This window comes from Corvus cornix, chromosome 15 (assembly GCF_000738735.6).
Source record: "Corvus cornix cornix isolate S_Up_H32 chromosome 15, ASM73873v5, whole genome shotgun sequence".
In the NCBI taxonomy this organism is placed as follows: Eukaryota; Metazoa; Chordata; class Aves; order Passeriformes; family Corvidae; genus Corvus; species Corvus cornix.
In genome coordinates this window covers 12,417,754-12,442,471 of record NC_046345.1, presented here as the reverse complement: position 1 = coordinate 12,442,471, position 24,718 = coordinate 12,417,754, and the positions used below count along the sequence as shown (strand labels likewise).

The following is a 24,718-nucleotide window of genomic DNA, read 5'->3' as shown; positions in this document are numbered from 1 at the left end:
CTCCGGCCGTGACGTCACGCCCCCGCCGCGCCCCCCGCTCCGCCTCGCGGCCCGAGCGCCTCTTGCGCGACGGTCCCTAACGGCCGCGGGCTGTACCATCCCACCGCCCGGCGGGGGGAAGCGCCCAGAGAGGCGGCAGAACCGCGCTCCGGAGCGGCGGGCGCTGCCCGCGGGGCCGTCCCGGTTCTCCGCGGACGGTAAAACCGGCGGGCGGGCGGCGGAGCGGGGCGGGCCGAGCCCCCGGGGCTCGTTCTCCCGGTGATCTCCCCCCGGCCGCAGGGTGGTCCGCGCGGCGGGGCCGGGCGGCGCATGCGCGGCGCGGGGCGGGGCCGGGCGGGCAGCGCGGAGGAGGAAGGCGAGAAAATGGCGTCGACGGGTGAGCGGGGCCGGGGCGGGCCGGGCCCGGGGCGGGGGGCGAGACGGGACGGGACCCCCCCGGCAGCGCCGCCGCCCCCGGCACGGGGTGGCCGGAGGGGCGCTGAGGCCGCGCCGCCGGCCCGTGGCGCCGGGCCCGGGGGCCGCCGGGGTCGGGCCGTGCAGGGCCCGTCCCGCCCGTGTCCCCCCGCGCCGCCCGCCGGGGCCTCGCCGGGGCCTCGCCGGGGCCGCGGGTGTTTCCCCTCAGTGTCTGTTGGTTCAGTTGCGGCCCCTCGGTGCTGCGGCCCCGCGGGATGCCCGGAGCTCCGCGCTCCCAGGAGCGAAGCACCGAGCCAGGGCTTCCTCCGCGCCTTCGGGCCTGCCGGGGCTCCGCAGGGCGGCTTTTGGTGCAAATATGGGATTATGGAATGTTCGGGGGGAAGGGGACCTTAAGGCTTTTCCTATAGGCAGGGACATCTTCCAGTATCCCAGATTGCTCCAAGCCCCGTCCAGCCTGGCCTTGGATACTGCCAGGGATGGAGCATCCTCTGGGAGATTCATTCCAGCACCTCACGGCCAGGAATTCCTTCCCAAGATCCCATCCAGCCCTGCCCTCTGGCACTGGGAAGCCATTCCCTGTGTCCTGTCCCTCCATGCCTTGTCCCAAGTCCCTCTCCAGCTCTCCTGGAGCCCCTTTAAGCCACTGGAAGGGGCTCTGAGGTCTATTTGGATCCTTCTCTCCCAGCTTTTCCCCGCAGGGAAGTAAGGTGTTCCATCCTCTCCGTGGCTCCAAATTTCTTGGAATTAAATGTTTTTCCACGAGGTCTCCAGCTGGATACAAATAGTTGGAAACAGAGACTCCGCAACTGTAGCAACATCACTTTTAAAGGCCAGCTGCCCAATATCTGATTTTCCTTAAAGAAGGGGGATTTTCCTTCTTTCCAGGAAGGAAAATGTCCCAGGCCATGGAGTGTGAGGGAATATCACCAGTAGCACCTTGGAGAGCTTGAAAAAGAAAAGTCAGTGAAGGAACATCTGCCAACGGAATTGTCAAAATGGGGGTTAAAACCACAGCTGTGTTTTCCCTTAATTCATGGAATTGTTCCTCCTGGGAGGTGCTATTTTCAGCCTGTGGTGTGCTCCTGAGCCTCATGAAATAAAAGGATGAAGATTAATTTCCCCCTGGAAATAAAAGCCGGGAGATGGGTTTAACTAAATGAACCATAATATTATTTTTTATTAATGTTCTACGTTCGTCTAAATCCGAGCAAATTAAAAGGGAGGCATCACCACAGGCAAACGGCAAATTCCACACCTGGAATTAAATCCTACAGAGGGGGAAATGTTGGGTTTAGGTGGGACTGGGGGAGGGCCGTGAGGAGAGGGGTTAATTGATGCCTCTGTGTGGAGCTCGAGGCCAAAAAGGGGCTGAAAATGGAGAATTAAATGAGGTTTTGGTGGCTGGAGGGAGAGCAGGGAAATGAGTGGAGTGGGATGAGGGGGGTCGGGCATTAATTAACACTCAGGATTTAGCAGAACCACGTGTAAAGCGAATTAAAAAAAAAACAGAACCCTGAACTGAACAAGGAAAATGTTCCAATATTCCACGTGCCAACCTGTGAGGGAAGTGGGAATGATGCCAGAGGAGTTTTAACAACTTGTGCCCTGTGTCCCAGCAGCAGGGAAGCCTTTGGAGAACTCCAAGTGTCTTCTTTCTCTGTGTGAGGTGTTCTGGGCAAGGTCAAAGGGGTTGAGAACTCCCAGGAATTGCTGTTGGGATCACGAATCCGGGGGCTCCGCTCCAGCAGCAGCACAGGGAGCAGGAGGAAAAGCTGGGAGCACACCTGGAGGGCAGGGAGGAAGGGTTTAGTCAGGATGGATCCACAGGCTGAGGAGCAGGGGGTTGTGGTGGATGGAAGCTGTGTTTTCCAAGTGATTCCTGGGGCTCCGTCGCCTTGGGAATAGTGGGATAATGGCATTAAAGCTGGTTAGTTGCTTCCTCAAATTCTCCAGCACAGGAGTTGAACTTGATCCGTGTGGGCCTCTCCCACCTCAGGATATTCCATGATTCTGGGATAAACTTGGATTTCTGACCGAGGTGTGAGGGTGATGGGAGCACTGGAAGCTCTTCCCGCTTCCCACACTGTCTGGGAACAGCTCCACTGATCCAGCTCCTGCCTCCGGCTCAGGTGCTGAGCCTCGACCAGGAAGTTCTGGGCTCATTCCTGATCTCAGGACTTCTGTGGTCCTGGGAGATTTCTGGCCACGTCTGGTGGGAATGATGAATTCATCCAGACGCTGGGATGGGAACTGGAGCTGTTGGTGCCTCTGAGGGAACTGGGAGCTGCAGTCGTTTCAAATTCAGCCTCCTAATTGCCATGTGGATTCATTTTCCATCCCCGCCAGCAAATCACTTCAGCACAGGCTTTGCTGCTTGGATTTTCAGGGTTTTGGTTCTCCTCCCAATCAGTGTGCTGACATGGATTGAGGATTTGGGGAGGGAATCGCTCCCAGCTTCCCAGCTCCAACCCTTCCAGGGGACAAGTGGCTTTCCAGCCATTGATTTGTGTCCTTGAAAGGGAAAGAGTGAAGGTGGTGAAACCTTTCAAAGCAGCGTGGGGGGGGTTGTAAGGCTCAAATCCCTGGTTTTCCTTTGTTCCAACCCAAATCCCCCCCTGCCAGCCCCCTGGGATCCATCCAAGGTGGCGCTTAAATTGAAGCGGGGTCATTTGAGATCAAAGTCGCTGCTGCAAGCGGCAGGAACAATGAGGGGAAGAGAGGTTTTGTTCCCCTCAAAAAAAAGGGGCTGAAAATGTGCATTTACCTTCCACCCTTGGGAAACTGGAATTCCAGTGGTTTATAGCGAGCTGCAGGAGGAAATTCCAGCTGCTGTGCTCTTGGATTTTTTTTTTTCATTTTGTTAAGCCTTTATCAAGGTTTTTATTCCTTTTCTTCTCCTTTTCTTTTAGATTACAGTACCTATAGCCAAGCTGCAGCTCAGCAGGGGTAAGTAGCTTAACCTTGTTTTAAAAAGGTGTAATAAAAGGATATCATAATTATGGTTTGGGCTTAACTCAGGTACACTTGGAAATCCTGAGGGTTTTCCTGGAGCTTTGCATTCCCGTAGAACTTCAGCAGAAACCGTCGGGCTGCGGGGGAAATTTTGTCTCGTGATGCAGATTTGGGGCAAGATTATAAATGTCTTCACATTCATTCCACAGCTACAGCGCCTATGCACCTCAGCCAGCCCAAGGATATGCACAGACCACCCAGGTAAAACACGGGAAGGGGGTGGAATTCCTGCTCAATCACCTGTTTTCCAGGAAAACACGCAGCCGTGAGAAACTCCGAGCGGCAGTGTCGAAATCCGTGGTTTAAAGTTGTCTTGGAGTTTCTCCCCCCAGCCCAAAGTGCTTTTTTAAAAGTGGAAATAACCTCAACAATCCCCCCCCCTTTATATTTTTTTTTTGGTTAATTTATTCAATGCTGATCCCAGAAAAGCCAAATTCTTGGTGTATGCTTGACACCACCACGTAGGTGGGTGTTGTAATCAGAGGTGTAGGAGAGAAAAAAACTGGGGAAAAAAGGGTGAAATTGCCTTTTGGGAGATGGCAGAATTGGACAAAGGAGGAGGAGGGAATACATTTCTTTTTCCTGGAGTTTTGATTGCTATAACTGTTCATACTCTCAGTTGGCTGGACTGCAAAATAATGATGATCTTTAAGAGATTAACTTAATGCTTATTTTTAACCTTTAGAATCCAAGTTACTACAACCACATTTGTCTGCAAACTCCAAGTATGTTTCCAAAGGTAAATTCCTGTCCTCAAAAAGTGCTGTAGGCTTAATTTTCCTTCCCAAGAGGAGGAAGGCAGGCTCAGTGTGGGCTGAAAGGAAGGTGATGGTGACTTTTATTTTAAATTAAGCTCTTGGAGACAACAACTGGAAGAGCTGCTCCCAGTTGTAGGTGAGGTGGAAGGTGGGAGCAGGATGGCAAGGCTAGGAACAGGAGGCCTCAACAACTAAAACCAGCTAATTAAACACCTAACCAGCTAATTAAACACCTAACCAGCTAATTAAACCCCTAACCAGCTAAACTCAGCTCTAGGCACGTGTCCATGGGGAGTTTGCAGCATTCCCTGCCTCTTGGTGTAGGGAAATTCCAGGGACAGGGATGTGTTCACGTGGTCAAGGCTTTCCTGCTCCTGGTTCAGACCTGTGCCCTGAGTTCAGGAAGGCTGAATATCCCAAGAGATTTCAGCTCCAGGTTCCCCAGAAGTCTGAATCCCTGGAAATTAAGGCTGTTTCCATGGCACTCCTCGAGCTGCATCCAGAGTTTTATCCTAAGCCAGGAGCTGTTGGGAGCTTGCTGGTGCCTGGAGCATGAGCTGGCAGGGCATGGCTTGGGCAGCTGGTGACACTGCTGGGCACAGCTGCTTCTCTCCTTTCCTCAGTGATTTTCAAGCTGGATTTGAGAGCAAAATCAGGGAATGGGTGAGGTGAGAGCTGATCCCTGACTCAATGCACAGGCACCGGGATGGGAGTAGCACCGCTGGGATACTTCGGGTGTTCCTGTGGATCCCATCCTTCCATGCCTACACCAACTCCCATTTTTCAAATTAATGGCTGATGGGCATGAAAAATACTCCAAATAATTTAATTGAAACCTTCAGCAGGTTTCTTTTAGCCAACACCAAAGCAGTTTTACACTGAAGTGACTTTTGCTTCGTGCAGTTCCGCCCTCAGAGCGCTCCCATTCCCGTATTTCAGGTTAACCCTGGGATGGTGCCTGTGAGTGCTGGTGGTAATTGTGAGGAGCTGGGAGCTTTCCTGTTTGCTTTCCACAGAGCAGAGGTGTGTGGTGACAATGTCAAGAGCCTGTTTCTTCAGTCTTGGCAGGGAAAAACCACTCCATAACCTCCTTGCAGAGCTGACCCGGAATTTCCCGCAGCACCTAAACTTTCACAGCAGCCTTGGCTTTGAGAGTGCTGAGCAACTGCAATTCCTGAGGGTCACTTGTGCTCATGGATTGAATCTGTGTCCTTTTGGAGCAGACCTACGGGCAGCAGAGCTACGGGACCTACGGGCAGCCCACCGACGTCAGCTACACACAGCCCCAGACCACGGCGACGTACGGGCAGACGGCCTACGCCACGTCCTACGGGCAGCCCCCGACAGGTGAGAGGGGCCTGCTGGGCTGGGCTCAGCCTGGAGACCCCCCTTGGGCTGGGAAAAGGCCTTTCTATCATCTAGGACAATCCTTGCCATGGGCAGGGCACCTTCCACGGGTTGCTCCAAACCCTGGGCAGCCCCGGACACCTCCAGGGATGCGGCAGCTGCGGCTCTGGGTAACCTGTGTGATAGGGAAGGATTCCTTCCCAAGATCCCATCCAGCCCTGCCCTCTGGCACTGGGAAGCCATTCCCTGTGTCCTGTCCCTCCATGCCTTGTCCCCAGTCCCTCTCCAGCTCTCCTGGAGCCCCTTTAGGCCCTGGAAGGGGCTCTGAGCTCTCCCTGGAGCCTTCTCCTCTCCAGGTGAGCACCCCCAGCTCTCCCAGCCTGGCTCCAGAGCAGAGGGGCTCCAGCCCTCCATGGCCTCCTCTGGACTGACTCCAGCAGCTCCACGTCCTTCATGGAATGGTTTTGGCTAGGAGACACCTTAAAGCTCATCCCATTCCCCCCCTTCCACTATCCCAGGCTGCTCCAAGCCCCGTCCAACCTGGCCTTGGACACTTCCAGGGCTTGGGCAGCCATGTATAAGCAGGAATAAATGCACTGCTGAATTTTCAGGGCAGGGTTTGGGTGCTGTGGGACCGAGCAGGATGTGCTGTGCTCAGAGCAAAGGCAACAGTCCCTGGCTGCTCCTCAGCCCTTCCCTTCCCTGACAGTCCTGTCACTGGCAGTGACATGTGCCTGTTCTGATCCTGCACCTTCTCTTCCTCATCTTGTGCTTCCCACAGTGGAAGGGACCAGTCCAGGTTGGACAATGCTGCTCCTTCTTGCATGGAAAATGCCATCTCATCCTGTCAGAACTTGAGGTCCCCTTAGGTGGGAACCCTTGAGGTGTCACTTGGTTTTAGTGGCAGAACCCTCGAGTGTCAGAGCTCACGCAGGCAGTGACAGCAGGGATTTGCAAGGCTGCAGTGCTCTTTGCCATCTTCATGGGTAAAATCCTGACCTCCAAGACCTTTTAAGTGATTCCAACCCCATTATCCCCCCATTTCCTAAAGGATAAACAGCATCCTGCCCTCCACCTTTGCACGCCCCGTGGTGGCTTTGGATTTCCAGAGCAGATACTTGTTCATTAATGCTCTATAAACTCTCCCAGCGTGTTCTTGGAGCTGGAATTTCCTCCAGACAAGTGTCTTAATGTTTGAAACTATTGAGACAATGTTTAATTCATGTATATTCATGTTTATTTAATGTATGTTTGGGTTGAATATTCAGGAGGTTTTGAAAGCAGATTTTCCTCCCAGTGATTCCTTGGGTGCCGTGTCCTGCACATTCCTAAGAGACACATTATAAACATTTCCTAGATGGGATTAAACACTTCCCAAAGCAAGGGAATACCAGGACAGACAGACAGGCAGTGGGATATCTGGCTAGAGAAGCCATTGAGGAATTCTTCACAGGGAAGAGCTGGAGAGGAAATATTCACCAAAATTAAAATATTTACCATCTTTCCATGGCTCAGGAAAATTCCTGCATGTGAGATCCGTCTCCATTAGCCAGTGTCACTGGGGGTTATCTACAGGGCTTTTTCCTTTCATTTAAAACTACCTACACAAAAGCTGGCAGCAAAAAAGGATTTGTGAACTTCCAAAATTCCTTTCTTAGAAATATTTATGTCCCTGTGACCCCTGCGGACTCCAGTCCTGCAGGGATCACAGGAAACTGCTCTGTTCATGTTTTTCCTTCTCCCTTAAGAGGAGATTTGCTGGAGGAATAATAATAATAATAATAATATCAGGCATTATTTTTTCTGCACAGCTGCTTTTTTTGGTTTGGGTTTTTTTTTTTTTTTGGTCGGCAAAAAAAGCGCTTCATTTTCTTTTCATCCATAAAAAAACCACCAACTCAGGAAGTGGTCAAGCAAAAGATCCTGTCAGCCCTTGGAGCACGGAGCGAGGCTGTGGCAGCTCCAGGCACAGAGCCAGGTTGGATTTATCCTTCCTCCACCTGCCTCTCCTTGAGGAGCCAGAGCTGTGGAAAGGAGACTGCAGCCTCTCCCTCCCTCTCTCCCTCCCTCTCTCCCTCCCTCTCTCCCTCCCTCTCTCCCTGCCTTTCACGCTCAATAAACCCCAGGGCCAGACATTGTCATGCCCTGAGAGACGTGAGGTTCTTACAGTTGAATCCCAATCCTGCTTTCCCAAGAATCACCTTTTTGTGCTGCAATTCCTTAAAGCAAAATGCCCTTTTTTTTTTTTTTTTTTTTTTTGCCTGAACAGCCTGGGGGTTGGGTGAGGTGTTGTTGAGGTCAAGGAAATCCGAGGTCTGTGTGGATGGGTGGGAATGGCAGGGATGGATCTGTCCTTCCCAGCCCTTCTTATCCCACCTTGGCCTGACTCCTGGACACCCCAGGGTGGAGTTACCACCCTCCTTCCCTCCCTGGAGCTGTAGGAAGAGGTGTCTTGGAGCCACCCAGTCAACTTTGTTCCAGAGAAAAAAGGGTTTGGGAGCAGCTCCCTCAGGTTAGGGATCACTGGGCACCCTCAGACCTGTGGCTCGTTAATCATTGCAGGGTATTAGCAGGAATTACAGGAGTAAATAAAGAGCATTTCAGTGGCCAGGTGTGGATCTCTTGGAAGTGGGAATTGCTCTCCAAAGCCAGCCAGCCCCTGCTTCCCTTTGCCTGGGAAGTTTGGGGTATGAATATCGACATTTCTAATGGATTTGGAATTAATGAACACGCTCACAGCTGCCATAATGACCCCCAAATATCCCAAAATAGGCTGGAAAGAGAGTGAACTCTGCATCCCTTCTCCAGCCCCTCACTGCTGGGATATACACAAGCCAAGCAGGAGTCAGCTCTCTTCCAGAAGAAATCTCTTTGGAAGGAAGAAACCTCTCTGAATCCAACCTTTTCCAGTTGATATTCTCTGAGGATCAAATCCCACATGCTTCCCTTCCACCTGGAGAATCCCCAGACTTCAGTAAGGGGTTGGTTTGGATCCTTTGAGGGGAATTTAGACACTTTAAGCAGGTTATTATTTCTCCTGTTACTTTTTTCTTTCAGCAGCTCTTCTGCTGAGTCGACTTTTATCTTCCTAGCTGGGAGGGGATGAGAGAGCAGTGATGAAATAGAAATGCCACCCTCAAAACCACAGCCCTTGAGGGTTCCCAGAGTGTCTAAACTGGCCTTGATTTGTAATTTAGACCAGTGGGGTGGTAAATCACTGCCTTTCCTTTGGGACAAACCCCTCCTGCTGAGCACACTCTTCCACGAGTGAAATGCTCCATCTAGAGCTGAAGCTTTAAAATTCCACCTCTTTTTTTTTTTTCCCCCTCCTCCCTTTTTATCCTGCTGCCTGTGCAGAGCCAGGTGTTAGCAAAGCTTTTTGCTCCCAGTGACAGCACTGGGAAAGGGGGCCCAGCTGTGGGAGGAGCATCCTGGGGCTCCAAATCCAACGGGAACAGCCCAGGGCAGGGCTGTGGCTGCAGCACAGGGGCTGCAGGCTGTACTTAGCCTGTTTTAGTGTGTGGTCAGGCTCTGGCCAGTTAAAATAAGGGTTTATTTAACTCCTGGGATCAGTGCTCCCTGTGGAATTGCTGTCTTGCCTCATATTGAAGTGTTTGGGCTGCTCAAATTTGCCCAAGGCTTTAGAAATCCTCCCGTTGGGCACGATCCCCTTCACCTTCTCAGCAACAGAGAGCAGCAAACAGGAATAATGACCATGAAAACTGATTTTCTACTGATTCCTACAAGTTATTCCCCAGTGGGAGTCCAGTTTACATTCCCAGGTTGGCAGCCCTGGGATGGGGATGGGTTGGGTGCCAGGGGTAGGAAGAGGCAGGAGTGGGCAGAGTATCCAGGCTGGCCTTGTGTCTTCATCAGGATCCTTTTTCACCAAAAAGCTGAACTTTGCATTGGGGTTTTTTTGGTTTTTTTTAATTAATTTGCTGTGCAAACTTCCTCCCCTCGTCCTGTTGCTCTTTCCTGCCCGCTGGGAAGGGCCCTGGCAGGGTGGCAGGACTGGGAGGTGCCTCCTGGCAGCGGCGCGGTGCCCCATGAGGGCACGCCGCCTTCTGCTGCTGCAAGTGGTGTTTGCCTTGCAAATGAGGGAATTGGAATAAAATGCTGCAGCCCAGTTTGCCTAAAGGAAAAGTGTGTCACAAGGCTCCCGTGTTTATTGAAAATCAGAAGTGATGGAGAAGCTGTTGCCCTCACTGATCCCAGCCATGAGCCGTGAGCTCTTTTTGCTCATTTTTTTGGGGTCAGATTTAACAACGTTTTTATTGCTAGTTTTCCATCTTAAGTCTCATATTCTTAATTTGAAAGCTTGCTGGGAAGGATGTTAGGAGCAAAAACGCGCTGTGTTAATGCCAGCTCACCTTTGTGACAAGGCAAGTGGCCACTGAATTATACAGGAGCTGGTTTGGGATGTTGGATATTGTAAAACTGGTCAAAAGGAAGTCTGGGAGCTCTCGGCTTTTGCCCTAAACCAAACTGAAATTCTGAGAAAAGGGAAGGTACATAAGACATCAGGAACTGCCTGATGTGTCTCTCTTGACCTTTTTCTCATGTGAAAGCAAATGGAAAGTGCTTTTCTTTTGTTTCCAGCTTTACTGATTTAAAATAAGCCTTCAGAAATGCCTCTGAAAGATTTCCCAGGTCAGGTTTTGTGCCTTTATTTTTCAGAAAAGCTAAAAGGATGGGACTGTACTTGCTAAATCAGTTGGATTTCTTTTACTTTGGAGCTCAAGGGGGGGGGTTTGTTACCCTGCCTTTGTTGAGGAGATGCTCCATGTCTCAGCTTACCCTGCCTGAGCTCTGGTTGCTGTAAACAATCCTGGGTGCTGCTCCAGGGGTGGCTTCCAGAAAGCTCCTGGGAGTGGGATTTGGGGATGCTGAGGGGCTGGAGGCTGAGGTTTCCCAAGGTGGGGGGGTTCTGTGAGGAAGGCAAAGGGGCAGCGTGGGGTAATGGATGATTTTTGGGTTGTCTGAGGTGGTAAACCTGTGTCTGTGCCCTGGGTCTGGGGGACCTGCAGCACAAGGGCCAGAGTCTGAGGTATTTGGGAAAGCTGGAGAGGGACTTGGGACTGGAGGGACAGGATAAGGGGGAATGGCTTCATGTGGACAGAGAGCAGGGTTGGATGGGATATTGGGAAGCTGAGGTGAGGGAGGTAACACAAAGAAGCTGTGGCTGCCCCATCCCTGGAAGCATCCAAGGCCAGGTTGGACAGGGCTTGGAGCACCCAGCAATAAGTGGAAGGTGTCCCATGGCAGGGGGATGGAGTGAGATGAGCCTCAAACTCCCTCCCAGCCCAGCCCATGCAGGAATTCCGTGGTTCCCGGCGCAGCTGTGTGAGCTGAGCTGTGTGAGCTGAGCTGTGTGAGCTGAGCTGTGTGAGCTGAGCTGTGTGAGCTGTGCTGTGTGAGCTGAGCTGTGTGAGCTGAGCTGTGTGAGCTGTGCTGTGTGAGCTGAGCTGTGTGAGCTGTGTGAGCTGAGCTGTGTGAGCTGTGTGAGCTGTGCTGTGTGAGCTGTGTGAGCTGTGTGAGCTGTGTGAGCTGAGCTGTGTGAGCTGTGCTGTGTGAGCTGTGTGAGCTGTGTGAGCTGAGCTGTGTGAGCTGTGCTGTGTGAGCTGAGCTGTGTGAGCTGTGTGAGCTGTGCTGTGTGAGCTGTGCTGTGTGAGCTGTGTGAGCTGAGCTGTGTGAGCTGTGCTGTGTGAGCTGTGTGAGCTGAGCTGTGTGAGCTGTGCTGTGTGAGCTGTGTGAGCTGTGCTGTGTGAGCTGAGCTGTGTGAGCTGTGCTGTGTGAGCTGAGCTGTGTGAGCTGTGTGAGCTGAGCTGTGTGAGCTGTGCTGTGTGAGCTGTGTGAGCTGTGCTGTGTGAGCTGTGCTGTGTGAGCTGTGCTGTGTGAGCTGTGCTGTGTGAGCTGTGTGAGCTGTGTGAGCTGTGTGAGCTGAGCTGTGTGAGCTGTGCTGTGTGAGCTGAGCTGTGTGAGCTGTGCTGTGTGAGCTGAGCTGTGTGAGCTGAGCTGTGTGAGCTGTGTGAGCTGTGTGAGCTGAGCTGTGTGAGCTGTGCTGTGTGAGCTGTGCTGTGTGAGCTGTGCTGTGTGAGCTGAGCTGTGTGAGCTGAGCTGTGTGAGCTGTGTGAGCTGTGCTGTGTGAGCTGAGCTGTGTGAGCTGTGTGAGCTGTGCTGTGTGAGCTGTGTGAGCTGTGTGAGCTGTGTGAGCTGTGCTGTGTGAGCTGTGTGAGCTGTGCTGTGTGAGCTGTGTGAGCTGTGCTGTGTGAGCTGTGTGAGCTGTGTGAGCTGAGCTGTGTGAGCTGTGTGAGCTGTGTGAGCTGTGCTGTGTGAGCTGTGTGAGCTGAGCTGTGTGAGCTGAGCTGTGTGAGCTGTGCTGTGTGAGCTGTGTGAGCTGTGTGAGCTGTGTGAGCTGTGTGAGCTGAGCTGTGTGAGCTGTGCTGTGTGAGCTGTGTGAGCTGTGTGAGCTGAGCTGTGTGAGCTGTGTGAGCTGTGTGAGCTGTGTGAGCTGAGCTGTGTGAGCTGTGCTGTGTGAGCTGTGTGAGCTGTGTGAGCTGAGCTGTGTGAGCTGTGTGAGCTGAGCTGTGTGAGCTGTGTGAGCTGAGCTGTGTGAGCTGTGCTGTGTGAGCTGTGTGAGCTGTGCTGTGTGAGCTGAGCTGTGTGAGCTGTGTGAGCTGTGTGAGCTGTGCTGTGTGAGCTGTGCTGTGTGAGCTGTGTGAGCTGTGCTGTGTGAGCTGTGCTGTGTGAGCTGTGCTGTGTGAGCTGTGTGAGCTGAGCTGTGTGAGCTGAGCTGTGTGAGCTGTGCTGTGTGAGCTGAGCTGTGTGAGCTGTGTGAGCTGTGTGAGCTGTGTGAGCTGAGCTGTGTGAGCTGAGCTGTGTGAGCTGAGCTGTGTGAGCTGTGTGAGCTGAGCTGTGTGAGCTGAGCTGTGTGAGCTGAGCTGTGTGAGCTGAGCTGTGTGAGCTGTGTGAGCTGAGCTGTGTGAGCTGAGCTGTGTGAGCTGTGTGAGCTGAGCTGTGTGAGCTGAGCTGTGTGAGCTGAGCTGTGTGAGCTGTGTGAGCTGAGCTGTGTGAGCTGAGCTGTGTGAGCTGTGTGAGCTGTGTGAGCTGAGCTGTGTGAGCTGTGCTGTGTGAGCTGTGTGAGCTGTGTGAGCTGTGTGAGCTGTGTGAGCTGTGTGAGCTGAGCTGTGTGAGCTGAGCTGTGTGAGCTGAGCTGTGTGAGCTGTGTGAGCTGTGTGAGCTGAGCTGTGTGAGCTGAGCTGTGTGAGCTGTGCTGTGTGAGCTGAGCTGTGTGAGCTGTGCTGTGTGAGCTGTGCTGTGTGAGCTGAGCTGTGTGAGCTGTGTGAGCTGAGCTGTGTGAGCTGTGCTGTGTGAGCTGAGCTGTGTGAGCTGTGCTGTGTGAGCTGTGCTGTGTGAGCTGAGCTGTGTGAGCTGTGTGAGCTGAGCTGTGTGAGCTGAGCTGTGTGAGCTGTGCTGTGTGAGCTGTGTGAGCTGAGCTGTGTGAGCTGAGCTGTGTGAGCTGAGCTGTGTGAGCTGTGTGAGCTGAGCTGTGTGAGCTGAGCTGTGTGAGCTGTGCTGTGTGAGCTGTGTGAGCTGAGCTGTGTGAGCTGAGCTGTGTGAGCTGTGTGAGCTGAGCTGTGTGAGCTGAGCTGTGTGAGCTGTGCTGTGTGAGCTGTGCTGTGTGAGCTGTGTGAGCTGAGCTGTGTGAGCTGAGCTGTGTGAGCTGTGCTGTGTGAGCTGTGCTGTGTGAGCTGTGCTGTGTGAGCTGTGTGAGCTGAGCTGTGTGAGCTGAGCTGTGTGAGCTGTGCTGTGTGAGCTGTGTGAGCTGAGCTGTGTGAGCTGTGTGAGCTGAGCTGTGTGAGCTGTGTGAGCTGAGCTGTGTGAGCTGTGGTTGTTGCAGGTTACAGCGCCCCGACTGCCCCCCCCGCCTACAGCCAGCCCGTGCAGGGCTACGGCACCGCCGCCTACGACACCAACACGGCCACGGTCACCAGCAGCCAGGCCTCGTACGCCGCCCCGTCCGCATACGGCACCCAGCCGCATACCCGGCCTACGGGCAGCAGCCGGCCCCGTCCGCTCCCGCCAGGTACTGCCTCCTCATCATCCTCATCATCCTCCTCCTTTTCCTCCTTCTCCTGCTCTTCCTTCTCCTCCTCCTTCTCTTGTTCTTCCTCGTCCTCCTTTTCTTCCTCCTTCTCCTCCTCTTGTTCTTCCTCCTCCTCCTTTTCCTTCTCCTTCTCTTCTTCCTTCTCCTTCTCTTCTTCCTTCTCCTTCTCCTTCTCCTCCTGCTCTTCTTCATCCTTCTTCTCCTGTCTATTCCTCCTTCTCCTTTTCCTTCTTTTCTTCTTCTTTCTCCTTGTCCTCATCCTTCTCCTCCACCCCCTCCTCATCCTCCTCCTCATACTTCTCTTCCTTCTCTTCTTCTTCCTCCTCCTCCTCCTCCTCATTGTCCTCCTCATTCCCCTTCTCCTCCTTCTCTTCTTCCTCTTGCTCCTCCTCTTCTTCCTCATCCTCCTCTTCCTCATTCCCCTTCTCTTCCTTCTCCTCCTCCTCCTCTTCTTCCTCCTGCTCCTTCTCCTCCTCTTTCTCCTCCTCCTCTTCCCCCCAGCTCCCTGGGCTCTGGCAGCAGCTCCTCCCTGCCTGTTGCCGCGGCGTTGCAGGGCCGGGGGAGCAGTGTGGGGGGGCAGCGTGGGAGGGCTGTGCTGTGCTCCAGCCCGGTGAGTCAGCGCTGTTCCTGTGGCCGACGGAGCCACCACGCAGCCAAATCAGCCTCTCAGGGTACAGCAGAGAACCGAGTCCTGCCTGCTGCCGAGTCACGGGGTCAGGCAGGATGCTGGGGTGGATGCACAGGCTGCAAAACATTTCCTCTTTAAATCTCACCCCTCTGGGCACTGCCTGTCATCTGTGGAGTTGAATTGTTTGCTCAGAGGATATGAAAAATTTAGAATACATAATGGAAACTTGCTTAGAAGCGAGTAAAAGCTGATTTATTCGTTTCCTGGTGTGTGTAGCAAGCACTGTGGGAAGGAAAGGCAGAGCCTGGCACAGCTCTGACAGGTTACACTTTAAAGGGATGTAAATTTGCAGGATGAATCCTGACATTGTGAACAATTTTTCCCAGCTTCTACAGCAAAAACAGCTTCACTCTTTTGGCTCCACTCTGAGAAACGCTTAGAAAGTAAAGGCTCAAAGAATCCTCTGAGTTGGAAAAGCCCTCTGAGATCATTGAGGCCACCACTAACCCTGTCCCCAAGTGCTGTATCCACACGGCCTTTAAACTTTGGGACAAACAGAAGGGGACATGTGAACCACATGCAAAGGGTTCTCAATTTTCAGGCCTTGAGAGTTAATTCTAAATACACAATTGGGTGGTTTGGGTTGGAGGGGACCTTTAAAGGTCACGCAGTCCGAGCTCAGCATCCTTTCTCTTCCGTGGGATAATTGGGATAACGTATATGAGGCAATATCTGCGTGAGCTGGATTCTGAAGCAAACAATGGGCCATTTCAGTGCCTGCCTTGCTGGCTGATTCAGCTCCTGCTTTCCCAGGGCTCTGCAGGAGCAGCCTTGCTGGCATTCCACATCCTCCACTCAGCCCCACAGCCAGAGTCTGAACGCCGTGGCTTTGGGGTGAACAGAAGCTGTGGTGTTCCGTGCTCCCTGTTCAGGGCGCTGCCTGGGCCTCCCCTGGAGTGTGCAAACACCCAGGCAGGGAGGGCTAAAACTGTGTTTATGACCTATTTATTGGCTGCTGCCACAGTGGCTGTCACCAGTCAAAGCCAGCTTTAATGCTACCCCAAAAAAGAGCTCACAACCCTCAGTCCTGGGGGGATCTGAGCCCTTCGCTGCTGCCAGGTGTGGGGCTGGGCACCAACGTTGTTCCATATTTCTGCCCAGACCCCAGGATGGCAGCAAACCAGCAGAGACCAGCCAGCCCCAGTCCAGCACGACAGGCTACAGCCAGCCCAGCCTGGGCTACGGGCAGAGCAACTACAGCTACCCCCAGGTGCCTGCCAGCTACCCCATGCAGCCCGTCACCGCTCCTCCCTCCTACCCTCCGACCAGGTAAGGCTTGGCAGTGCTCAGCTTAGGGCCTTTTCCTGAGGGATTTTATGGAGAGGGAGCTTTGGCGTCCTGGGAGGAGGAGCTGTGCTCCTTGCAGTTGTGGTGGTGGGGTTTGGGAGGCTGTGGCTGAGTGTAGCAGTGGCTCTGCATGCACACCTGAGAAGGAAAATCGTGACAAACAGGTTTAAGACATTTTCTAGATTTTTTTTTTTTTTAATTTTATTTTGAGACTTGAGAATTTTAAGAATTTTCCTAGAGGGACCTTTTGCTGCCTCTTCTCACATACAGCTGGCCAGGAGCTCCCTCCTTCCCTCAGGTATCTTTAATGTGGCTTCTAAAACGTACACTTTGAAATTCTCAAAGCCTCAGCTGCATGAGGGGAACTTCTTTTATCCAGGCCCTGTTACCTCCGTTACCACTGAGTTTCGCCCTGGCGCTGGTGCCCTTTCCTAGAGCTGTGAATAAACTGGGGTTGGCCACGTGGTTTTTGCTTTCCCAGCCCTCCAGACTGGCCTCCATGGGATGACTTCAGCTTTTAAAGTGATTTACAGCACTAAATACAGCCTCTAATTGCATTGCCTTCCAGCATGAGCCACTCCACGCACGCTGCCAGGGAATTGCCTCATCATCCCACCTTTCCCAACGCTTTTCTCTTCCAGCTATTCCTCTACACAGCCAAGCAGTTACGATCAGAGCACTTACTCCCAGCAGAGCAGCTACGGGCAGCAGAGCTCCTATGGCCAACAGACCAGTTATGGCCAGCAGAGCAGCTACGGGCAGCAGCCACCTCCCACCAGTTACCCACCTCCCACGGGATCCTACAGCCAGGCCCCCAGCCAGTACAGCCAGCAGAGCAGCAGCTACGGCCAGCAGAGTGAGTGGGATCCCTGGGAAGGAGGCCTGGCCTTAGTCTGGATCTAAAACTCGGAGCTGTGGTGAAGGGAGGGAGGGTTGGAGCTGGGGTTTGGCCTTTCCTGCTGAGAAATGGCATCTCTGGAGGCCGTGGTAGGTTGGGATGATCCCCTCAGGGGAGGGTGGGAACACAGAGGCACAAAATGTTTGTGGGGAGGAGTTGAGGGGGCTCAGCCTGGAGCAAAGGAGGCTCAGGGGGGACCTTGTGGCTCTGCACAAGTCCCTGACAGGAGGGGGCAGCCGGGGGTCGGGCTCTGCTCGCAGGGAACAGGGACAGGAGGAGAGGGAACGGCCTCAGGCTGGGCCAGGAGAGGCTCAGGGTGGATATTGGGAAAATTCCTCCTGGAAAGGGTGGTCAGGGTGGCACAGCTGCCCAGGGCAGTGCTGGAGTCCCCTTCCCTGCAGGGATTTAACAGCCCTGTGGATGTGGCACTTGGGGACAGGGGTCAGCAGTGGCCTTGGCTGGGGGCACGGCTGGAATTGCTGCTCTCAGAGGGATTTCCCCAAACTGAATAACCCCGATGCTGCTGTTATGGCTGCAGCTGAGGGCAGGTGAAGGGGCTGCCTCTCCCTAACCTGTTGCCACCCTTCCCCAGGCTCGTTCCGCCAGGACCATCCCAGCAGCATGAACATGTACGGGCAGGAATCCGGAGGCTTCTCCGGCCCGGGAGAGAGCCGGAATCTGAGCGGCCCCGATAGCCGGGGCAGGGGACGAGGGGGATATGAGCGTGGAGGCATGAGCAGAGGTGGGCGGGGAGGAGGACGCGGTGGAATGGGGTAAGAGCAAAGCTTTTCTCCTTTTCTCTAATTCTGGTTTACCCATAGGATTTGAAACGCTAAAGAAGGGACTGAAAGGTTGACGTTCCCAGCTGTGTTTCCATGGAGGACATCTCTGCTTGTCATCCATGGAAACATTATCCTAAGGGAAATAGGAGCAGGATGGTTGGTTTGTCCTGCAGCTGGTTGGGCCCCCGGGGAGGGGGAAACTGGGGGTAATGCTGGCCCTGGCACTTTCAGCTCCCTTCGTGGTCGCCCAGAGGTGGAATCCTCTGTGGGGTTTAACAGTAACTCTGGGTGGAACACACACAAACCTCCCACCAGCTCCAGGGGGTGCTCCCTGGGCCTCAGGAGCGGGGATTCTGGCAGGGCAGGAGTCTTGTGTCAGCCTCCTCCCACGGAGCCTGCGAGCTCGGAAAGCCTGGAATGCTTGGAGCACGTGGAGAAGGACCCTGAGAACAGAGAGAAGGAAGTGCTTTGGCTCCCAGGCCTGCTCCCCCTCGGAGCATTCAGGTGCTCCGAATCAGTTTGGCCATTTCACCTGATGGCGCAAGCTGGTTTGGTGCCACCTGTGCCTTCAGGTGTGTCCCCGTGTGTGGAGGTCATTCTGATAGAGACGAGGGAGGAGAACTAATCCCAAAGGCTCCTCCGAGAGGGAATTGACAGCTTTGTGTGTGTTCCATCCCCTCACCCCGTTGCTCAGAGCTATGCAGAGTGTCCCCAGGTGTGGCACTGGGACACGCCGTGCCCGCCCCGGTGCTGGCAGGGTGGCTGTGACGGCAGCTGCCCTCCAGAGGCCACTTCTTCCGGCGTGGCACAGCCCGGTGGCAACCCCAGTTTGGCAGTGGGTGGCCCCATTCTGCATAGCTCTGTCGCAGCCCGTTGACGTGGCATGAAATCTTTATCAGAGAAATCCAGGAAAGACATGGAAAAGGCTGGTTTGTGTGGGAATGCATCCAGCTTGCAATTGGCTCGGGTGGAACGGAGTTCCAGGGATCTGCATAAAGATTTCAGCCGTGCTGCATTGATCTCTTAACGATTAAAGTAGATGTAGACACCTGAAATGTCTATCATCACATCTTCAAATTTCTAGCCCCTTCCGAGCTTCTCATTGCCAAAGGTTTGTCACCTGTCTCTGATCTCACACCTTAATCCCAGCTCAAATTTGCCTCCCGAGCGATTTCCCACCTGGCCAGACCCTTACAAAGGGTCCTCCCCCCGCCTTATGGACGTAGAGTTTGTGCTGTCCATAGAACAGGTGGCTTCAGGGGACACCCAGGGCAGGTAGGGGAACTCGGCCCACCTTAGCATGCTGTGGTGATGGATTTCAGTGTCTCCAGCAGGTAAGGAGCTCGATGTTATTAACGTGCCCTTTTTCATTGCCTCGATGATTTGATATTTTTATGAAAATGGAAAACTTTTTAACATGCTTTGTCGCATTTATATGCTACAGGTTACAAAGTGAGAGCCTTGTAAACACCTCAATACTTAAAAAGTACCCGTACTCAGTACTCAGCCGGCAGCATAATGAAAAGTGGGACTAGACACGGTGTCCATATGGAGAGGAAAAATATACATAGAATATTTTTAACCCAATGTATTGATTGTATAAACGGAATCCTTCTGTAACTTTGGTAACTTGCATACTTGTTGTTTGGTAATAAAACCAGAGGAGGGTATACTACTACTTTAGAATTGTGTAACGTTAAAGAAAAAAAAAAGAAAAAAAAAGTGTAAAAATCTTCTGTTTAAAAAGAGAGACATTACGTAAATGGTGTGTACTTTTAACGAGAGGAGGCAAAGCTGCATGCAACAGCTCGAAATTCTGTATTGACTTTTTTTTTTCCCAGTATTAGAGGTGCAATACTTGCTAGAAAAAATTCACGGTGCTCTCCCTCCTCCGCTCGGCTCCTTCCAAACAGCTTGCTGGCTCACCCAAAAAAAGAGCAAGAAACAGCCCAAATCCTTTCTCAAGGTGGCATTTTCCTACTTAACCACCACGCTCCAAAGCAGTTTTAGCTGTGAATGCTTCAGCCAAAGCTTTTGGTGAAAGCTGCGGCCCTGTTTGCATTGGCACCTGCCCAAAAGTGAGTGTGTCCACAAAGCTGCACCCCAGGCCTTGGAGCCCCCGCCGTACTCTGTAAGTTCTCCCTCCAGAGAGTTGTTAAATTCAGTAGTGACCTGAATGTATGGCTTTATTTCGAGGGTTTTAGGGGCGATGTCAGCTGAACTGTGTTGTAGGTCTCGCGTGTGGTTTGTCTCCTTTTACACTGTTAAATGTCAGGGACCCGCGGGCCCGGCGCTGCCACAGGCTGAGGGTGCGCCTTGGTGGACACACCGAGGGGAGGGAGTTGACCACTCAAACACCCCCAAATTACTCTTGAACACGAAAAAAAAAAAAACCCCAAAAAAAAAAAACCCAAACCAAGCCCACTTTGATTTACAAAACACAACCCCCATTTCTCGGCCAAGTATTGCACTGATGATACCCGAGTAACGCCAGGGCACCGACAGCAAAGCGGTGCCTCAAACCACACCAAGGTTGCTTTATATGTAAAGAAAATTTGAGCGAGCTGCCCTGAAGAAAGGCCTAGTGCCGAGATGAGAGAGAGACAGAGAGATGTTTGGAGATGTTTAGCCAGTGCCCTTCTCCCCTGTGAGCCGCAGAGGCTCAGAGCGGTGCTGGCTTTGTAAAGGGAAAGGCCTTCATTTCTTCGTTTATCCCCCCAGCAGCGCTGGAGAGCGAGGTGGCTTCAATAAGCCTGGTGGTAAGTTTTTGAGCATTACAATGGATAGTGTTTAAAAAAAAAAACAAAAAATGTGCAGTCAAGTTTTTTTAGCACAAAGTGTAATTTTTTATTCATTTAAAGTGGTTTTAAAAATGACAATATGCAACCAGACTGTAATGGGTACTGCCGGCGATGCCCAGGGGTATGCGGACACAGTGGAAGACTTGAGCAACCACTCCTGTAATTTTGGGGAAAAGAAATGGTTTGGATGTAATAAATCTTTTTTTTCTTTTTTTTTTAATATATATATATATATATAAAGTAACTTTTATTAATGAACTTAAAAACTGATTGGCTTGGTAAAACCTTTTAAAAAATCAGCGTTAGTGATTAACGGTTTGAAACCTGCTAAAAAAAAAAAAAATCAGTGTGATAGTGGTTAACGGTTTGAAAGCTGCTAAACAATCAGTGTATTAGTGGTTATTGGTTGGAAAAAAAATGCTTAAAACCAGTGTAATAGTGGTTTTTGGTTGGAAGAAGTGCTAAAAGAGCCACCTGATGGCCCAGTAAGGTGCAGTGCTGCTGCTTGTGCGGCGCAGGTCATAGCTAGTGTTGTGTGTGTCGGTTCTCCAGCCCGCAGGGCCCCCACTAACACCCTTCCCTATGCTTCTCTCCCGCCTGGCAGGACACATGGAGGAAGGACCCGACCTGGATTTAGGTAATTGCCACCAAACTCCCTCCCGAGGTTGTGAGATGGACGCTCACGTCCTCGTTCCGAGGGCTGCGGCCGCCGCAGCGTCACCTCACTGCCGCTTCCAGGCTTTCTGGCTGTTCCCTTCATTTCTTTGTTCCCAAACAGCTGGGCTGTGGAAAACCACACGTGGTTGGGAAAGCCACCCTTCTCTGCAGGAATTAGGGGGGTTGGGGGCTTCTCTGGAGCTTATCCAGGGAGTCTGCAGCACCCCCAGAGCCTCGTCCGTGGCTTGTCCCTTCCTGTCACGCAGGCGTGTCTGGAAGTTCTGCGTCAGCCTTCCAGCGTCGGAAAAGGGGGGAGGATGTCCTTGTGTGGGAGCCCAGGGGGCACGAAGGTCTTCCTCATCTCTCCTCTGGGATGTGTCCTGACAGAACCTGGGGGTCCTTCCCACGTGGGTGGGTGTGGGGTGTGTCTGGCCGTGGCCCTCAGGAGATGAGCGGGCACAGTCACCTCCCTTGGGCCTGGGGTTTCCTGTCACTGCCAGAGAGCGAAGCTGCGGCCATGGAGGCCGTGACGGGATGGAAAGAACTCGGCCCTGGGGTATCCCTGCCCTTCCTCTGCCTGCACTGACCCCGGGAATTGTCTCCTAGGCCCCCCCATGGACCCGGAGGAGGACTCGGACAGCACTGCAGTCTATGTGCAGGGACTCAATGACAATGTGACCCTGGAGGATCTGGCAGATTTCTTCAAACAGTGTGGTGTTGTCAAGGTGAGGAGACACCAGTGACCCCCAGCTGACAGGGGGAAAAGGGTCACCCACCTCCTCCTCTTCCTCCTCCTGCTCCCTGCCCATTGCTCACATCCTTCAGGCCCATCATGTCCAGGCTCCAGGAGAGGCCTGGCAGGGCTGTTTTGGGCCTGTCCCTTCATTTTTGGGGTGTCTGGGCAGTTGCTGTTACCTGTGGTAGGCCTGGGGCCCCTTTCTTCTGTCCAGGGGTCTCTGGAATGAGCCTCTGCTGGAAGGCAGAGCAGTAAATCCCCGCTGGGCTGTGGGGACACAGGGCCCTGGTGACGTTCCACTGTCCCTTAGATGAACAAGAGGACGGGGCAGCCCATGATAAACCTCTACATCGACAAGGAAACGGGCAAGCCCAAGGGCGATGCCACCGTGTCCTACGATGACCCGTCCACTGCCAAAACAGCCGTGGAATGGTTTGATGGTGAGTGCTGGGGGACGTTTGGGGATGGAATTCCAAAAATTGCAGGTGTGGGAAGCAGGGCTGTGATTCACTGATGCTGCTGCCATTGTGTCCCTCCCAGGGAAGGATTTCCAGGGCAGCAAGCTGAAGGTGACCCTGGCACGGAAGAAGGGCCCGATGAACAGCCTGAGGGGCGGGATGCCCCCGCGGGAGCAGCGGGGAATGCCCCCCCCTCTCCGTGGAGGTACCGTGCAGCTCCCCCAGAGCTCCTTCCCATCCTTCCCGTGGCTCCCAGCACTGACAGGGCTCCTTCCCACAGGTCCAGGGGGACCCGGTGGCCCGGGGGGCCCCAGCGGGCCCAGCGGCCCCATGGGCCGGATGGGGGGAAGAGGCGGAGACAGGGGTGGCTTCTCCTCGAGGGGACCGCGGGGATCCCGGGGAAACCCGTCCGGAGGGAGCGTCCAGCACCGCGCCGGGGACTGGCAGTGCCCCAACCCGTGAGTACCCCCCGCTGCCCACCGCCCTGTGCCAAGGGCCTGTCATCCCAGGAGCTGGCCAGGGCAAGGAGGCCTTTCCCAAAATGGCTTGCTGGGCCTTCCCAGGAAGCACCTTGCACCTGGCACACAGGGAGGGATGGGGTCACTCCTGGGGGCTGTGGGGGAAGGGGCAGCCGGCCCCCCACCCCAGTGCGGGAGCTGTGCCCCAGGCCCTCCCCTCTCCACGTGCTCTCCTGCTCGTGCTTCCCAATGTCACCCCAGCTGGAATGCTGTCCCACGCTGGGCTGACTGGAATTTGTCCCCAGGGGCTGTGGAAACCAGAACTTCGCCTGGAGAACGGAGTGCAACCAGTGCAAGGCGCCCAAACCGGAGGGGTTCCTCCCACCCCCCTTCCCTCCTCCAGGTACGTTTGTGGGGGGCTCACAGCCCCACTTCCCAACGGGACACCCCAGGCCCAGCCTCGGGCTCCTTGGGGACTGGCTGGGCCAGCTCCAGGAGCTGCCAGGCCTTCATCCCTCCGTGAGCCAGGACATGGAGGCTGGGAGCACCATTTCTCCTGTCCTTCCTGGATGTGGGGGGCTGGCAGCAGCGCCCCGACTCCCCAGGGCCCTGCTCCAACCTGAACGAACCCCGAATCCCCTCGGGGTACCCAGCAGCTCCCAGCCCTTCTCCTGCTGCTGCCAGAGCCGGATGTGCTGGGATCGTGGGGCAGGGATCACCGGAGCGGGGTGGGCTCCCTGGGGGTCACTCTGAGGGTCTCTGCTCCTCCCGCAGGCGGTGACCGCGGCCGAGGCGGCCCCGGGGGGATGCGGGGCGGGCGCGGCGGGGGCCTCATGGACCGAGGGGGGCCCGGCGGCATGTTCCGAGGCGGCCGCGGCGGAGACCGAGGGGGATTCCGAGGTGGCCGGGGCATGGACCGAGGCGGCTACGGAGGAGGCGGCCGGAGAGGAGGAGGAGGAGGAGGACCCGGGGGACCCCCGGGACCCCATGGAGCAGATGGGAGGAGGAGGCAGAGGACGGCGCGGAGGGCCGGGAAAGATGGACAAGTATGGATGGAGGGCGGGGCAGGGAGTGATGGGAGGGGATAAGGGGACACTGGGGAGGGGAGACACTGATGGGGAGAGGGTGAGTGGGGTGGGACAGGTGGGTGGAGGGGCAAGGGGGTGAATGGGTGGGGGGGTGGGATAAGTGGAGGGGGTGGGTAAATGGGTGTCAGGGGGAGTGGGAGGGGGGGTTAAGGAACCTCCCCGGCCCGGGGACGGTTCCTGGACCCCACAGCTGACGCTTGTTCCCCACCCTCGGCCCACAGGGGTGAACACCGCCAGGATCGCCGAGACCGGCCCTACTAACGCCGCCCCCCCAGAGCCGCATTTACTACCAGATTTATTTTTTAAACCAGAAAAAAAAATGTTTTAAATTTATAATTCCATATTTATAATGTTGGCCACAACATTATGAGTCCTCCTTGTCTGTACTTTAGTATTTTTCACTGTTTGTGGAGAAACATTAAAACCAAGTTCAACGGTAGCGTGATGAATTCTTTCTTCCCCTTCCCCCCCCGTCCCCCAAAATAAAACCGGTTGTTTAACGCGCCCCCCCCCCCACCCCGCCTGTAACGCTGTGAACGGTTGTGACGGTTGTTTTTTTAAATAAAATTCCCGCTGTTTGTAACCGCACCATTGCTGGCCTTTCTTGAGAACATCCCTGGGAGCCGGGGGGACGCGGCCCCCGGGCCCGGGACGGGGTAGGATGGGATGGAGGGGCGGGATGGAGCTGCCCGGTGGATGCCGCTGTGCCTCAGTTTCCCCGCCGGGGGTGAGTTCAGGGGAAGGGGGGTGGGGAGGAGGCAGATCAATGGAAGCGGGCAGCCGCACCCGGGCGGGGTGGGGGGTGTCACCGAGTGTCGCTCTGTGTCACCCCCGTGGCCGTGTCGCCCCCCCACCACCACCTCCGTGTCCCCCTCCCGTGTTTTTGTCCCTCCCGTCTCCGTGCCGTGCCCATGTCGTCCCCCCGTGTCCGTGTCCCCCCGTCCCGCCCGCCGCCGCCGCCGCCCCCGTCCCGGCCCTTTCTGGGCCGCCTCCAACTTCCCGGCCGGGGCGCGGCGGCGGCGGCGGCGGCTCCGCGGGGCTGCGGCGGCCGAGCCTCGTTGGGTGCCCCCGGGCCCCCCGGCCGCCCCCGGGCCGCTGCCGGCGGCCGATGGCGGCGGGGGCCGCGGCGGGGCCCCCCCGGCGCTGGGAGCCGCGGCCCGGCCCGGAGCGGGGAGCGGGCCCGGCCCGGCCGTAGCGGAGCGCAGAGCGGCGGCGGTGAGTAGG

At 54.7% G+C, this 24,718-nt stretch overlaps 1 protein-coding gene across 1 annotated transcript; it reads left to right on the top strand.

The window, feature by feature from the left end:
• The first annotated feature begins 311 nt into the window (after positions 1 to 311).
• On the top strand, positions 312 to 24,082 carry EWSR1 (EWS RNA binding protein 1). The gene is given in 20 exon segments (XM_039560861.1): positions 312 to 376; positions 3,324 to 3,360; positions 3,576 to 3,627; positions 4,112 to 4,165; positions 5,408 to 5,531; positions 13,435 to 13,572; positions 13,575 to 13,620; positions 15,431 to 15,598; positions 16,258 to 16,472; positions 17,107 to 17,287; positions 20,018 to 20,055; positions 20,702 to 20,734; positions 21,361 to 21,479; positions 21,801 to 21,930; positions 22,031 to 22,153; positions 22,229 to 22,406; positions 22,712 to 22,809; positions 23,181 to 23,391; positions 23,393 to 23,452; positions 23,716 to 24,082. Coding segments are annotated over 20 exon segments (2,058 nt in total). The 5' UTR covers positions 312 to 363; the 3' UTR covers positions 23,756 to 24,082.
• Positions 24,083 to 24,718: the final 636 nt, after the last annotated feature.